The sequence below is a fragment of the Arachis hypogaea genome, chromosome 20 (assembly GCF_003086295.3).
Source record: "Arachis hypogaea cultivar Tifrunner chromosome 20, arahy.Tifrunner.gnm2.J5K5, whole genome shotgun sequence".
Lineage (NCBI taxonomy): Eukaryota > Viridiplantae > Streptophyta > Magnoliopsida > Fabales > Fabaceae > Arachis > Arachis hypogaea.
Genome location: NC_092055.1, coordinates 119,095,528 through 119,109,277, shown reverse-complemented (window position 1 = coordinate 119,109,277; position 13,750 = coordinate 119,095,528). Strand labels below are relative to the sequence as shown.

The following is a 13,750-nucleotide window of genomic DNA, read 5'->3' as shown; positions in this document are numbered from 1 at the left end:
TTACCTGAAAAACATCTTTTTTTTAAGGAAAAAAAGATCTTTTAAAAAAATATGTAAATTACAGCTTCTAAAAAAAGATGTTTTTCTGATTTTTCTAGTACTTTTACTTTTACTACTCGAAATTTGCCAAATATGCTAAAAAATAAAAAAAGATATTTTTTCATTGAAAAATGATTTTTTTAATCAAAATAATGACACCTAAACAAGTACATTGAGGACTACTATAAATACCATTACACCTTGAAACCACATTTCAAGCTGAACCTTAACCGTAACACACTTATCGCAAGCATTAACCTATTTACAGCACGCCCCCTTGCAAGGTAAAAAGGAATACAATTTACGAATTAAAATTTGGCCTAGCGATTCGATTTATAAAAATTATTTATATATATTGTATTGTTTTGTCTAATAAAAATTTAAAATTAACATGTGTAATAATAGTTTTTTTTTTGGTCAGTGAACATGTGTAATAATAGTAAGAGTATTTACCCAAATTGGTCCCCAAAAAATTTTGAAGTGGACGTTTTGGTCCCTAACAAAATTTAATTATGTAATTAGTCCCCAACTTTTGTAAACGTCCGTCATTTTAGTCCTTCTGTTACTTTCCTCCGTGAAATTCTAAGGGTAGAGTCCAACGTGTCACGTTCAGCCGATGAGTCAGCTGTTAAACGCCACGTGGGATGAAAGACAAAATAGTCCCTAAAAATACAACTACAAATTTGTTCTTGTATGATGCCCTAAATCCTAAAACAATGGTGTGAAGGTCATAATCATCCTTGTGTGCTACTCTGAAAACGTGTAACCATGGCAAGTGGAGGGAATTCAGCAAGTTCTTATCGTCAACGAGTTATTAGAGGTAGCGGAGATAGTAGTGCTAGCAGTGCTTCAAGTGGCCCCAAATTTGGAATTACAAGAGGGGAGAATCCAAGATGCCACTGTGGATCTTATGCCATTGTTGTGGAATTTGGAACAGATAAGAACCCAAGAAGACCTTTCTTTGGTTGTCCTTATTATAGGGTAAAAAACATTGGATATGGTATCTTCTTTATGCATTGTAAAATTCATGGGTTAATTCTGATTTTGTGCATTTTCCCCTTCAATGTAGGAGAATCTTCCACACTGTGAATTTTTTATATGGTTTGACGAAGTTTTTTTTCCCATGAAATGCAAGATAGCCAGCATAATGTTGTACTGGAAGAGAGGGTGAAGAAGTTGAAAGATTTGGTAGATGAATTAGAAAAGAAGACTAAGAATATAAGTAAAAGGAGGGAGTGGAGCAGTCATTGAAAAAATGTGTTCTTTTTCATGCTAGGTTTTTTGGTTTGTATTTTTTTAGGAAAGATATAGTTAGGTAGGAAAAGAAGGGAATTAAGTGCTTATTATGTATGGATATATTGTAATTGAATAATTGATCAAAGTGTAATTGCTAATATTATAGTCTGTCAGAATTGTGTAATGAAATTTCCTTTGCCCAATATTAGAATCATATGCATTCACAAAAATAATGTTTCAAAAACCTGATTTAATACAAATCACATCACTCATAATTATCAAAATAGTCTAATAACCATAATTTCATATATTTGAAATCAAGCATCAAAGTTCTGAATATTCCAACAAAAAACTTACTCCTAGCTAGTTTATATCTGTTGCTAGCATCAAAGATACATTCCAAAAGCATAGCTCAAAGTTGCATAAATGCACTACATAACCATAATCTGTTACAAAAGGGTCTTAATAAACTAAACAACATAACTACAATCAGCATGATATCATAGAGCAATATCATTTCTTCTTTTGGAGGTTGAGTCTTGGTGTAGGCATGAACTTGAATATTCTGGCAGCAGTTCCAGAGCTTGTAGCAGCAACTGTTTCCGGAGAGATTCTTGGTATCTGATTCGGATGGAGTGACCTAGGTACTGGAGCAAATGGGGCTATAGGTGGAGGAGTTAAAGTTGGTGGAGGTAAAGGTCTTGGAGCCGAAACAAGCTTCATAGGAGGTGTTGGGGCAGTGACCGGAGCTACATGAGGTCTCAGAATTTGTTGTCTGGGTCTTGGAGGCCTAAAACTTGTTGTTGATACAACTTGGTTGGATGAGTTAGTAGTTTGCTCCTAACACAAGACGAAGTAACAAGACAAGTAAGTACATGAATGGCATACAAAGCATCGAATATAATCCAATTTAGAAAGGTACCTGTGGCTGTGGTTGAGGGGCTGATAGGGTTACTTGTACTTCTTCCTGTGACCCTGCTGCAATGGTGGATCCATTTCCATTACCTTTTTTTTTTACCTTTATTCTTTGGTGGGGGTTTAGGCCTTGGTGGTCCCTTGCATGTTTTTGCATTGTGGCCAGATTCGCCACATTTTTGACAGGTAACCTTGAATGTTCGTCGTCCTTTTGTTCCATCACGCGCGTCTTCAACAGGGTCCGCCTTCCTTTTTTTCTTTGTGGGGCGGCCTGCAGGTCTCCTAATGATGGGTGGATCTGGAGATAGTAGTCCAGTCTTCACCCAATACTCTTCTGAGTTGACAGGTTTCATGACATGCTCATAGGTTGCTCTAAATGCATCCATCTTTAGCCAAGGATGCACATATAGTTCTGGCCTATCACACCTCTTTTGAATAGCTGCTAATGCATGAACACATGGTATTCCTACAAATGAATTAACTAGCGTTGACTTTAATACAGCAGAATGCATATCTTAAACTCATGTAAGTCAAATACAACATGTTATGACTACCTGTCAGTTGCCACATATTGCAGGTACAAGTATGCCTTCCAAGATTAACACCAACCTTCTTTGAATGTGTCTGCACCTCAAACACGTTACGATCATTGTCACCAGTCCATTGAGCCGTCCAGAATTTAGTATCCTTCATAAGGTCCTCCAATTTTCTTTGCTGAACTGGTGCCAGTACTCCAGTGTAGGTGCTTAGAATCTTCTTGTGTTTTGCCATTCTCCTCATCAAGTAGCAACGAAGCTCCTCCAACATGGTGAGAATAGGCTTTCCCCTATAGTGGTTAATTTTGGCGTTCCAGACATCACTCATGTTGTTGGTCACGTTGTCAAGTTTTGGCCAATGACTAAAATAAGATTTGGTCCAGCAAGAGGGTTGAAACTTTGCAAGATATGTCCATGCTTCTTCGTTCATCCTCTTTAGCCTCTGCATATGATGTTGGAACTCTGCATCTGTACTACTCTTTGCACATGTCCACACCATATTTTTTAGTTGTTTGTCCTTGAACCTCCCAATAAAATTCTTCCAAATGTGTCTTACACAATTCCTGTGGTGTGCATTTGGCATCACCTCATGCAAAGCAGGCAGTAAACCCTAAAGAAGGCATCAAAATGAACAAATACATATACAGACTTTTTTAATAAAATCATAGATCAGACAGTATGATCCCCAAAAAATTTATTTATCAGACAAATAAGCCCCTAAGTAAATTATTTATCAGACAGATTGGTCCTTAGTAATATAATTTGATAGTCATCTAGACCCTTTCATCCACCCGAAACCTTATTAGAACACTATTTCATATTAACTTCACCTCAATTCAATTCAAATATAATGACATCAATTCAAATTTAATTACTACAAATAGTACAATTCAAATAAAAGACAAGAGCATAAGAGACTTATAATCAATTACACTAATTCAAATGTCACGCATTCCACTAATAATATCTGCCAATAATATCACATGAACACATGAACAGTAACATGCTCTTTATATAACATGAATAGTAACATGCTATTATACATGCTCTTTATATAACATGAACAGTAACATGCTATTATAACATGAATAGTAACATGCTATTATATTATGCAACAATAGACATGATATTATTTGGTGAAGAAGTAACATGCTCTTTATATATGCCAATAATATCACATGAATAGAAACACACTTTTTTGTATGGCACGCTTCCTCATCCAATCAATATGCAACAATATAAAAATTAGCTTGAGACATGACTATATATACGCAGAAAACAAAGTGGAAAAGTTAATTTACGACCAAATTTCAGTATAACTTGTGACATTGAAATAAAAGAAGCAGTATTAATTACTAACCAACCAGATTTTAGGATAGAAGAGAAAATACAAGTAAGCGTTAACATTCACAAATATAATCACAGTAAGCATTAACAACAATTATAACAATTCTATGCAACTATTATAACAACAATTCAATTCAAATGCAACCACACCAACCCAAATTTAATCACAGCAAGTAAAATAAAGTCAAATACAATCAGTGCAATGGTCATTTACCTTCTGTTGATCCGAGATAAAATTTCATTCTTCTGTTGAGCAATTACCAATATCCTCTTGAAGAAGTTGTAAAAACCACTTCCAACTTTGTTTTGTTTCACTATCAACCACCGCATAGGCAATCACATAGAAGTGATTGTTTGCATCTTGACCTACAGCAGACAACAATTGCCCCCCATAATATCCTTTCAGGTGGCATCCATCCAACCCAATCAGTGGTCTGCAACCAGCCTTAAACCCCCTTTTACACCCCTCCAGACAAATATACAGTTTGCTAAACAATGACGGTGAACCAGGAATTGTGGGGGTTGTTTCCAGCAATGCAGTGCTGTTAGGATTGCTTCTGTGTATTTCAGTGAGATAATCTCTCAACTTTCTATACTGAGCCCTCTCATTCCCAACATACCTTTCCCTAGCAACCCTTAAAGCTCTATAAATCATCTTGTCACTGCACACCACATTAAAGTCTATCTTAATATGATCAAAAGCTTCGCCATGAGTCATGTGAGGTTGGGTCAATAACCTCTTCTCTAATTTATCAGCCACCCATTTCTGATCAGCCATGTTAGACCCGAATTCCCTAGCACAAGTATGTTTAGGCTCATACGTCTTAATCTGGTAGCACCTTCTAGCACTATTCCAGGCACAATAAATCAGCCAGGGACATTCATTATCATCACTGCTAGGGACAATAGCAGTTCCATTCTCTCCAGAATTATCCACTTCTGCAGCATCAGTCTCTTTCCTTTTAGCCTTACATTTAGCCTTGAACTTTGCCTTTGCAATCATAGCCTTCTCTTCCCCACTTGCACACTTGCATCTAACTCTTCTATTATAATTTTTAACATAAAAAATCCTCCTTCCTTCAGCAATAGTATAGTCCTTTAAGGCATGCTTGAATTGATCCAATGTGGCAAACTCCATGTTCAATTGGAGTTGAACATCACCAAAGTCTGCTTCCTCATTGAATTGGAGCCAATCAAAATCATCTCCCTCATTGTCTGATGATTGAGGTGTATCAAAGCCCTCTGACTCAAATCCTAAACCATCAGACTCATCACTAAAGATGTCATCCCCTTCCTCTGCTATACCCGGTCCAACACCAAATTCTGACCCACCAGCAGTAGGACTAGGCCTAGCAGTAGGAGTAGACCCATTAGTAGGAGTAGGCCCAACAGTTATATTGGGCCCATATTTGTCATTGGGCCTAGTAGTCTGTTTAGGCCCACCTTTCTTCCTTGCATTATCCCTTTTTTCAATAGCCATCTTCCTTGCATTATCCTTTTTTCCAACAGCTTTCTTCTTACCCTTCTTATCTCTTTTGCCACCTTTTCTCTTTGTTTTCTTCATGAGTTCTTCATCTTCAAAGCTATCATAGCTATCATCGGTGTCATCCTCAAATCCTGGAGGTGGGGGTTTATACGCCTCGTCTTCAGCACTTTCATAGCTATCATAGCTATCGTTGTCAGAAATTGGCTCATCAGACAAGACCTCGGCCTCACTATGCTCATCAGTATCATCGCTATCCTCAAAATCAACATCTTCCTTAATTGGATGATCAAAGAACAGACACAATTCATCCGTCTCTCTGTCCTCCCTCTTTTTGTCACATATCTCTCTGATTTCCTTGTCTCCATATATAGGATGTAGGCCTGCTTCATAACTAGGAGCTGTTGGGTCATACCAATACATCTTTTTGTATGCATGGTAGCCAAGTTCTTCAAACATTTTCTTCAAATCAAAATAATTCACTAAATCAAGATCCAAAGGAGGAAATCTCTTTACATTCCCATTAATGTAAAGTAGTTCACCCTTGTTATCTTTGACAAAACTCCCCCATGTTGAAAGACAGGGATAACCCAATCAGTCATCTGCAATCCATAAACATGGAATAAAATGTCAAAATCAGAACACAAACTTATACAGAGCAATTTCATATTAAACAACAAATGCTCAAACTTTAATTTCCTAATTGTGATAACTAGATTAATTAATGTAGTGTATTTACCACAAAATATTGAATGTTTTTAATGTTAAACTCATATATGCATGCATTACGTCACTTATCAGTAATTGATTTTCATAGTAATGAAGAACTTAAAAACACTTTCTTCAGTAACTAATTTCTACTGCCAGAAACAGATACACAAGGTAAACACATTCGAATAATTGCAACGATGATCAACTATACCATCCGCATCATAATAGAGAAAAGATATACTAACTTGACCGGTGAAGACCGATAGACCGGCAAAACCTTCTTCTACAATAACTTCGTTTGGTACAAAGTCTTGAGTCAACAATGTCAGTGAGGTCGTCGGAAGACTGACTACGGGTTCACGTGGTGGTGGCTTTTTTTGTAAAACCTAGGGGAAGAGAGGGTGCTGGTTGTAATTTCGTTTTGGGGGAGGAAGACAAAAATGGACCTTTAAAGCCACTCAGCTAACGAAACGACACACACTCTCGTGCCCTACTCCTAAAACGCCGCGTTTAGCATCATTCAAAATAGGGACCAATTTGTCTTGATTGAACATGTGGCACTTAACGGTTGACTCATCACCTAAAAGTGACACGTTGAACTCTACCGTTAGAATTTCACGGAGGAAACTAACAGAAGGACTAAAATGACGGACGTTTACAAAAGTTGGAGACTAATTACATAATTAAATTTTGTTAGGGACCAAAACGTCCACTTCAAAATTCTTTGGGGACCAATTTGGGTAAATACTCTAATAGTAAATTAATGATAGAGGAAGTGGATGAAGTGGGCTTTATTGGGCCCTGGTGGACTCGGCTTCAAAATATGATGGAGGTTTCCCTCCATTTGGAAGCTGTAAAATTATTTGAAAAAGGGGTTCCATGACTTTATCTCCTATCGATCTCTTTCCAAGTTTCAAGGGATGATGATGAGTCGCAGCCACTGCCACACTGAAGCTCAGTTCTCTTTTCCCGAACACGACTATGACGACGATGATTTCCACCTCCCTCTTACGCAGACCACACTTGCCCCTTCCAATCCTCACCGTCCATCCAAGAAACTCAAGCACAAGTCAACGACCACACATCACTTCGGCAAGGAGAACGTTCCCCCTTACGACACTGACTTTAATATTGAAAACTGCAGCTTGGATTGCATCCCTTCCACCATAGATTGTGCCACCGTTTGTCATTCCCAACAGCAAAACGACGTCGTTCCTTCGTGCTCCGCGGAGTCCCAGGGCCTGAAGGAGAAAACCAACTGCGCGTACTTTCAAAATTCGATAGAGTCCAAGCTGGTGGCGTTGGGACCACACGCGCGGCTCAGCCACGGATCTGGAAAACCTTTGGATGATGATGATGATGATTCGAACCTCGATCTGTTGCTGAATTTGTGCAATGAGTTAGATGAAGATGAAAGATCTAGGATGATGCCGCGTGTTGATGGCGTTGGAGGTTCTGTTCTTTGTCCACTGTGTGATGTTGATATCTCTAGCTTCAGTGAGGAAGAGCGACACCGTCACACCAATCATTGCCTTGACAGAGTGGAAGATCAAACTCAAGATGTAAGATACAACCTTTCAATTCTCTGCTATCGTTTCAATTTGATATGCGAAATTGTGATGTAGAATTGTACTAGGGTTAATTGTTGATAACCGTTTCCTCAGGTTGCAGTGCGTGATGGCGAAAATGATGGAGTGGGTGCTCAATTGGAGCCAGAGCCGAAGCCGAAAGTTGCCAATGTTTCTGCGGTTGTTGATTGGCTTCGCAGTATCGGCTTAGCGAAATACGAGGATATTTTTGTGAGAGAAGAAGTTGATTGGGACACCTTGCAGTGGCTGAAAGAAGAGGTGAGCTCATATTCATTAGTATCTATGATCTTATAGTTAATCATTGGGTTCATAACTATTGCTAGAGTGTCACTGTGGAAGTGTTAGATTTGAAAGAAGTTGCAAGTCTAATAATGTCATATAAAACCAGTGCTGTTTGCATTACTCTCTTGTTGAAGATCAATTTTTTTTTTTTTTGAAACTTTTTGTTTCCTTGTCTTGTTCTGTAATATATAGGATCTATTAAGCATTGGTATTACTGCACTTGGTCCCAGAAAAAAGATTGTGCATGCTCTTTATGAACTTAGAAAAGGAACTGGCCCTTCAGATGAGAAACATGAGGATGCTATTGCAGAGCCTAGAAGGAGTGGAAACCAGAAAGTCAAATTGCAACGTGAAAAATCTGAAAAGAAAGTTGATGGCACAACTAAACCAGTGACAAACAAATTGATTACTGAATATTTTCCTGGCTCTGCTGGCAATGGGAAGAAAGCACCTGCGGCTTCAGGAGAACAGCAGGAAACAAAAAACAGTACCTTGGATTCTGGCCATAAAAGCAAGGCAAAAAATACGTCTACAAATAGAAAACTTCGTGATGTTCCCCAATGGTGTAGCATTCCTGGAACGCCTTTTCGGGTGGTAAATGTCATTCTACTATTCTAGATAATGCATGTCTATTGGTTTTGTGTTAATTTATTTTCCCTGGCATTGTGAATCTTGTTTTATGGCACCTGCCAAATTAGGAAAAGAAAAAGAATATAAAGAATAAAAATTATGTATTGAATATTGATGTGGGTTTGATAACATTTATTCTATGTAGGATGCTTTCAAATATCTCAGAGGAGATTGTTCCCACTGGTTTCTCACACACTTCCATTTAGACCGTAAGTATGCTTTTGCCTCTGAACAGTCAAATTTGTTTTCACGTGATAACCCTGTTTGTTTTCATAACAGATTTTGAATAATATATTTCTTTTATGTTAGCATTTTGATAAACAAGTCCCTTGTGTTCAGCTTTTGTAAGCGGATTATTAAGGTCATAGTTAGATTTTGAAGTTGTGCAATTCTTGGTTGTTGTTTCTCGATTGTGAATACAGATTATCAAGGTCTCACAAAGTCGTTCAGTCATGGAAAGATCTATTGCTCTTCTATTACTGCTAGCCTTGTAAATATAAACATTGGGATTGCCTATGATAAAATACATGTTTTGCCTCTGAACGAGAAGGTCTCAATAGATGGTGTTGATGTGACCTGCTTGGATGCCAACCATTGTCCGGGTTCGATAATCATCCTCTTTCAACCTCCGAATGGTAAGGTGTGGCTTTGATTCACTTTGTCATGAGCTTATTTATAGTTTGTTACTTTCTTTGTTACCCATTGTTAGATTCAGTAAATATTTCCTGTCTGTTTAGGCGGTTCTCCATACTGGGGATTTTCGGTACAGTGAAGAAATAGCAAACAATCCTTTTCTCCGGATGTGTCGTATCCGTACTCTAATTCTTGATACAACATATTGTAACCCACAGGTCAGTCATATGAGAATAACGAAATAATCTCAAACAAGAGACTCCTATAGTCCTATTCCAGTAGGATTGTTTTATATATTTGTTTTTTTATTTCATTGCAGTATGACTTTCCAAAACAAGAAGCTGTCATACAATTTGTTATTGATGCCATTCAAGCGGAGGCTTTTAATCCCCAGACCCTTTTTCTGATTGGCAGCTATACTATTGGTAGAGCTCAATACAACTTTTTCTGTATATTTAATTATTTATCTCTGCCGGTTATTCTTTATTTAACATATATAGCTTGGTCATTTACTTTCAAGTGATTTGGGTAGTTTTTGTTTCTATATCTTGGTTCAACACTAGGAAACCAACTAAGGGGGAAAAAGAAAAAGAAGCTTATCCCTCGTTTTCTTATTTTTCATAGGAAAAGAAAGGTTATTCTTGGAGGTTGCTCGCACACTTCGTAAGAAGGTTTACGTGACAGCGGCAAAGTTGCGTCTTCTAAAATGTTTGGGATTTAGGGAGGATGATATGCAGTGGTTTACATTAAATGAGCACGAAAGCAACATTCACGTTGCTCCTATGTGGACACTTGCAAGTTTCAAAAGATTGAAACACATATCAAGTCAATATGCGGTGAGTACTGCACTTCTCTAGCATACCCAATAATAAATAACTGGTTCCTACTTTGATATGGTATTTGGTTGATAACTATTCCATCGTCGAAATACTAAAAACATTGGATATTTTGGGATACACAAACATATTTGAAAAAAAAAAGAGATAGATACATAAAATGAGCAAAAATGTCTCTCTTCTTTGACATTTCCAAAAGTAACGTAGGATTGCTACCTGTTCTGCCTGTTATGTTAAGCAGTTTTACAGCTTCGAAACAGGATCTTGTATAGTGAAATACGTTTGGTACTTTGGTTTGTTCTTAGACTCTTTAGCCTTTTGATAATCAGATGCATTACTGTAATTAGGGTCGGTTCAGTCTTATAGTTGCTTTCTCTCCCACTGGTTGGACATTTGGCAAAGGTAAAAAGAAGTCTCCTGGAAGAAGGTGGCAGCAGGGTACTATTATAAGGTGATGCTTTGTTGTTACTACTTTTTCTATAAACCACTCATCTCTTGATTCTTTCTACTTTTTAAACCAAAGTAGTGGCTTTCAAAGGACAGTTTAATATTTAGTTGGTGCACAATGGAAGTCTTCGAAGAACATTTCCCTGTCTTTAAAGTAGTGTTTGTTTTGAGCTACTGAGACAGAGACTGAGAGACTGAGACTCAGTATCATGTTTGTTGGTTTAGAGACTGATACTAAAATTTCTGTCTCTGTCTCCAAAATTTCAGTACCTCCAAAAAATGGGGACACAGGAGACTAAAATTTTTAGAGATAGAGATTGAAACTTTAATAACATTTTATATCTAAAATACCTTCATTTCAATTAATTAATTCTAATTTTATCCTTTTTACAAATTAAATTAGAATTTCATTCTTATTTCAATTTCTGTCTCCCACTTTGCACCAAACAGAATACTAAAATTTATTTCAATCTAGTCTCAGTCTTTCTGTCTCTGTCTCTCCACCAAACGCTACCTAAGTGTTTAAAACTTGACTAATCAAAATTTTCTTGGTTTGTCAGGTATGAAGTGCCATACAGTGAGCATTGCAGCTATGCAGAACTCAAAGAGTTTGTGAAACTTATATCCCCCGATAACATTATACCAAGTGTTAATAACAACGGACCAGAATCCGTCGATGCTATGATTTCTCTCATGTTGTCTTGATTTTGTTATACCTGTGAAATATTTTGCGAATACTGGTGTAACTGCTACAGTGGGAAGTTCTATGGTGTGGATTCAATATATTATCCCCATGTGTGGATCCTATGTGGAAGAGTTCACAATGAAACACGTGTACGCTGCCGAAGTTGTCTCTTGATTTAACCTCTATTTTTTTTTAATTTTCCACGGCATCTCCTAATCCGACAGGTCAAGAACTAATCCGCCACGATACTGAAGTCTATTTAAGGGTTTGCTGCTGACTAATGGGTTGCTACATACATAAGGCGGGATTCAAATCTCCGACACTTGCTTAAGCGGACTAGTGAACTAACTACTAGACCAACCCGACTTGTTCTCTTGATTTAACCGTTATTACGGTGTAAATGAAAAAGTAATCTGTTTTGTTTGTGTATAATCTTTTTTTCTGTTTTTGGGTTTTTATAGTTGAGCCCTTTTTATTGGGTTGGGTTAAGAGGCTTAAATGGATGAGTTTTTTTGTTTTTCATATGTATTAAGACATATTTGCCTAGAAGACCTATACCCAATTCAGATTGTCCATAAAAAATGTTTTTAAAGAACAAAAAAGAAGTTTGAAAAGATTTTATTTTGTGACAAAAATAGAAATTAATGTTGATAAAAAAATGTGTTTCTCACTTCTCACCTAGTTTCAGTCTCACTCATCATCTACACCAGAGAAGGGAGACTTTACTTGAATCCTAGCGCCGCTGACCCTATACCTTCTATATCGCCGAGCTACTCTCGTTGCCCAGGAGGTGCCGTCGATTCCGGAATCGCCCCCACGGAGCCTCCGTTTGTCAGGTTGGCGTCGCTGTGCAGAGAACGGACGTGAGGATCGTTTCGTCGCCGGCGCTCAAACCTCACAACATGCACTGTATCTTCTTGCTTTCTTGATCCATTTAATAATGTAAAATCCTATCCATAACACCATGACAAAATAATTTACATAAGAGTGCACGGCCTCTTTTTTTTATACTACTTTTATTCACAGAAAATTGTTTCTGTGCATCTGTAACAAATGTGGTGATCCAACCCATAGAGTAAAAAAAAAACACAAGTTGTCTATTAGTCCAACTTGTCAAAAATAATTAGCATTGAGTGTGTTTTATTACTATTTCATTAACCCACACATGTGGATAATATATTGAATCCTCACCATAGAACTTTCCTAAATAAAAATGTTCCTGCTGCACTATGAACAGAACGTGATACAAGCTTGCTTTTTTTTTTTTTTTGTAATTGAGGGGGCTAAGCCCAAAAAGAGAACAAAAACAAATCAACGGGGAGTAGAAGTGACATTAGTAGTTTAGTACAAGTCAGTGACTTCCCCTTAACATCATCTAAGTACAAAGAAATGAGTTCTTCAGGAAGGGAATCTAAGAATTTAAAAGGGCAATTCTTCTTTATAGCTTCCCTATTAATGAATATGAAGATTAGTTCCCAAGGTTTCCTTTTGAATTGAGCGATCTCCCTCACCGCCTCACTATGATGCACCTCCATATTGTCACAGTTGTTGATAATATCCACAATCTCCATTGAGTCTACTTCGACCTCTATTCTCCTCATTACCAAGTCTGCTGCCATGCGGAGCCCATGGATGACGCCCCAAAACTCTGCCTTTGCTGGAGAACAATCTCCTAAGTACGCCATAAATCCCCCTATCTATTCTCCATTGGTGGTCCGTATTAAACCTCCACATCCACTTCTCTTGCTTTGCTGGTGAGCAGATCCATCAGTATTAAACTTAATCTTATTATTCTCTGTATTGTGTCTGGTTAGAATTTTGTAGACTGAGACAACTGTAAAAATTTCATCTGTTGTATGATTCCAGCTTATTATGTCTCTTTCGACGTGTGTCCGGGGTGGATTTAGCAGTCTTATTTGCTCTAAAGTATTACTCGCGAGAAACTGCTCCATAATCCTAATGTTCCATTCCCCTCTTTCGTTCACATAATCCTGGACCTTGGCCAACTCTAACTCCTTAGGCACCTGAGTAACAGCTTCATTAAGAAGGCTTTTAAATTTAGCAATTCAGGAATCCTTCCAAAATAAAGCTCTCTTTCTTATCATTAACGTATGCATCATATAATTCTTCATCTCATTAACGCATGCATCATCATATTATTAATGCCTTATGCATTGCTTCATATATCTTCATTTTATTCACGCCAATTGCATTGCTTGCTTTATTTCATTATATGCTTCATATGATTCATTGCATACTTCGCTTGATTCACGCATAATAAAATATGCATGCCTTCCCTTCATTCATGCTAATAAAACATGCATGCCTTCCTTTAGCTTCATTAAATGCTTCGTAAGGCTTCAATGCTTCACGTTAAACAT

The 13,750-nt window shown here is 37.5% G+C and overlaps 2 protein-coding genes across 2 annotated transcripts; one reads left to right on the top strand and one right to left on the bottom strand.

Moving 5' to 3' along the window:
• Nucleotides 1–1,559: 1,559 nt before the first annotated feature.
• Nucleotides 1,560–3,332, bottom strand: LOC112786684 (uncharacterized). Its single transcript, XM_025830054.2, has 3 exons — nucleotides 2,745–3,332; nucleotides 2,198–2,656; nucleotides 1,560–2,115 (listed from the first exon to the last, which is right to left on the bottom strand). Exons 1-2 carry the CDS (start codon nucleotides 3,307–3,309, stop codon nucleotides 2,277–2,279), a joined length of 945 nt encoding a protein of 314 aa, XP_025685839.2. The 5' UTR covers nucleotides 3,310–3,332; the 3' UTR covers nucleotides 1,560–2,115; nucleotides 2,198–2,276.
• A 3,721-nt stretch (nucleotides 3,333–7,053) lies between these two features.
• Nucleotides 7,054–11,939, top strand: LOC112785113 (uncharacterized). Its single transcript, XM_025828549.3, has 10 exons — nucleotides 7,054–7,829; nucleotides 7,932–8,114; nucleotides 8,331–8,732; nucleotides 8,914–8,977; nucleotides 9,191–9,408; nucleotides 9,506–9,619; nucleotides 9,721–9,826; nucleotides 10,026–10,237; nucleotides 10,585–10,688; nucleotides 11,245–11,939. Exons 1-10 carry the CDS (start codon nucleotides 7,188–7,190, stop codon nucleotides 11,387–11,389), a joined length of 2,190 nt encoding a protein of 729 aa, XP_025684334.1. The 5' UTR covers nucleotides 7,054–7,187; the 3' UTR covers nucleotides 11,390–11,939.
• Nucleotides 11,940–13,750: the final 1,811 nt, after the last annotated feature.